This window comes from Mus caroli, chromosome 19 (genome assembly GCF_900094665.2).
Source record: "Mus caroli chromosome 19, CAROLI_EIJ_v1.1, whole genome shotgun sequence".
NCBI lineage: Eukaryota > Metazoa > Chordata > Mammalia > Rodentia > Muridae > Mus > Mus caroli.
The window spans coordinates 1,204,373-1,207,570 of record NC_034588.1 but is presented as its reverse complement, the minus strand read 5'-3'; the positions used below and the strand labels follow the sequence as shown (position 1 = coordinate 1,207,570).

The 3,198-nt window shown below is 47.9% G+C and overlaps 1 protein-coding gene across 3 annotated transcripts in view; it reads left to right on the top strand.

The window, feature by feature from the left end:
• Positions 1 to 3,198, top strand: part of Syt12 (synaptotagmin 12) — a 31,233-nt gene that overhangs the window by 14,330 nt on the left and 13,705 nt on the right. The window contains exon 3 of one of the 3 annotated variants that reach the window (XM_021152223.2): positions 1,985 to 2,178. In XM_021152223.2, coding sequence (XP_021007882.1) covers positions 1,985 to 2,178 — 194 coding nt within the window. Of the gene's footprint in view, positions 1 to 1,984; positions 2,179 to 3,198 lie in introns of those variants that run through there. The other 2 variants (XM_029472708.1, XM_029472709.1) reach the window with 2 other exon arrangements.

The following is a 3,198-nucleotide window of genomic DNA, read 5'->3' as shown; positions in this document are numbered from 1 at the left end:
CTGTGTGTGTGTGTGTGTGTGTGTGTGTGTGTGTGTGTGTGTGTGTAGGCCGGCATTTGAGATTAGGTGTCTTCCTCCATCTGTTGCCCTATCTCTACCTTATCTCTTGAGACTGTCTCTCCTCAGCCTTGCCATTGGCTAGACTGTCTGGCCTGGCTCTGCTCCTGCAGCACAAGGGTTACAAAACATGAGCCAGCACACCTGGCTTTGTGTGGGTGCTGGGGATCTGAACTCAGATCACCGTATTTGTACAGCAGGTTCTTTATCGTTTGTGCCACCATCTCTTCAGCCTCTTAAGCAGTTGTCCCTCAGTATCCTCAGGGACTTCATTCCTGGACCCCAACTAAATACCAAAGTCCACCGATGATTTTCCTCACACATCTTCCTGTGTGCTTTAAGCCGTCTCTAGGTGACTCCTAACACTTAAGGTAATGCCAAGCCTATGTAAATATTTGTCACCCTGCTCTATTAAGGAACTAAAGACCATGGAAAAATAAGTTGGTTTGAAGTGTGGACAGGCACAGCCTGACTGCGCGGTACACAATCCAAGATGAGTTGTGGCCATGTGGGCAGAACCCACAGCACAGAGGCTGCCTGGAGGTAAAGTTACGCAATATGTGGCCTCTGCAACCAGCTTTGAGCAGCCATCAGATGTCCCCAGGGTTCATCCAGTTTCTGTTGTGTTGGTTTTGGTCTCAGTGTGCGGGTGAGGGTGTCACGCTCTGCTTTCACCATTCCCGGGCTGACGGACACTGGATTGTCCTGAGTGCCGCTTACGGCACAGGTGGAGCTGCTTCCTTTTCTTCGCTTTCCTCTTCCTCAGGACGGACGTCTGAGAGATACCTAACCATCCTGCGAGGCTTCCATCTGCCTCCCAGTACAGAGGAGGCAGAAGCAGAGAGCTCAAGAGAGTGTGCTTAACTGAATGTGATAGAATCCCATTCGCATAATCCTAACGCTTGGAAGGCTGAGATAGGAGAATTGCCTAGAATTTAAGGCCATCCTGGGTTACATAGCAAGACTCTATCTTAAAAACAAAGGAAGGAAGGTAGGAAGAGAGAAAAAGAAGTGTGTCTTATTGAGCCCTGAATGTGGAGAACCCCATACCAAGTCTTATAGTAAGAAACATAAAAACAAAAACCTTAATTAAAAATTTTGATTTTCTTTTTAAGGTTTTTATTTACTACATGTTTATTTATTCATTCAGTCAGTCATGGCTGCGCACGTGTGTGCACGCATGTGTGTACAGCACTCTTACGGAAGACCGAGGACAATGTGTGGGAATGGGTCATGTTCTTCTATCATAGGTGAATTAGGGTTCACGCGCAAGTCACCAGTCTTGGTGGCGAGCCCCTTTACTGGATGAGCCATCTTGCTGACTCCCTTCCCCCACCCCCAATAAAAAAGGTGTTTAGTACCTAAGTATCAGTAGGTAGGGTGGTACACTTAGAAGGTAGAAGAAGGACAATAGGAAGAAGCTAAACCATCTCAGCTATATAGCAAGTTTAAGGCCAGCCTGGGCTACATGAAACCCTGTTTAAAAAACAAACAAATAAACAAACAAATAACCAGAAACCATGGGCTTAGGCAGTGCCTCAGTCAGGAAAATGGCAGCCATGTAAGCATGAGGACTTGCGTTTGATCCCTAGCATCTGTGTGTAACCAGGATGGCATGTGACACAAGGATTCCCTGGGGCTTGCTGGCCCGCTAGCACTAGGAAGTCCCAATGAGAGAACCTGTCTCAAGAACGTGGTGAACGGCTTCTGAACAACACTACCTAAGGCTGCTGACCTTTGACCTCCACATGCATGCACACACATGTATGCACACACACATGCATGCACACACTGGTGCATACTCACGTAATAAAAAGAGAGCCAAGCACACAGGACATGTAATTATATAAGTACTAATGGTAACTGACTTTTACCCTGGGTGGAGGGGAGTGTGACCTTCTAATGACAGGCTGTTCTTGTCTTGCAGTCATCAAGAGCCCTCCAGGCTGGGAGGTGGGTGTCTATGCCGCCGGGGCCCTGGCTCTGCTGGGAATTGCTGCTGTGAGTCTATGGAAGCTCTGGACATCGGGGAGCTTCCCCAGCCCCTCCCCGTTCCCTAATTACGACTACAGGTACCTGCAGCAGAAATATGGAGAGGCCTATGTGGAGGCTAAGCTGAAGGTGAGGCTTCCACTCCAGCAGATTCACACCCCACCACCCATTCTGAGGGCCGGCCTCTTGGTTAATATCGCCCTGTGAATGGGGATCCGGCCTCGTTTACACCCCTGCAGATCGTCAACTCCTCATCCTGTGCTTCTTGAGTAAAGGTTGGATGTTAAATAATTGATCACATTTTAAAATACTATCGCTTGGGCTGGTACGAAGGCTCAGTGGGTGAAGGCACTGACCGCCAAGTCTGACGACCTGAGTTTGATCCTGGAGACCCACATGGTGGGAGGGGAAAATCTGGCCCCCGAAAGTTGTCCTCTGATCTCAGATGCACAGACTATAATGTGAGCACCTGTCCACATCCACTCTAAATCAATAAATATAATTTTTAAAAAGTTAGGTGATTTAAAAAAAAGCCAAGTAGTGGTGGCGCATGCCTTTAATCCCAGCACTCAGGAGGAAGAGGCAGGTGGATCTCTGAGTTTGAGGCCAGCCTGGTCTACAGAGTGAGTTCCAGGACAGCCAGGGCTGCACAGAGAAACCCTGTCTCAGAGGGGGAAAAGCTATCATGTGAGCAGAAGGACCCAAATTAGGTTCCCAGCACCTATGTAGGCCAGCTCAGAATCTCCTATAACTCCGGCTCCAGGGCATCTGGTGTCTCCAGCCTCTTGCAGCCTGCTGCATTCACGTGCATATACTCACAGGCAGACATACAAACCTACATGCAATCTTTAAAAAAAAAATTTTTTTTTGAAATAGAATTTTACTATGTAGCCCTGACTGGCCTAGAACTCACTATGTAGACCAGGCTGGCCTCCACTCAGATATACCAGCCTCTGCCTCCTGAGTGCTAGAATCAAGGGTATGTGCCACCATGCCTGGCATTAAAAAATAAATAAAACCCTTGGTGTTAGAGAGGTAGCTCAGCTATTAAGAGCACTAGATGTTCCTAAGGAGGATGCAGGTTTGATCACTAGCACCTCTTGGTGTCTTACAGTTGTCTATAACTCCAGTTTCAGGAGATCTGATAGC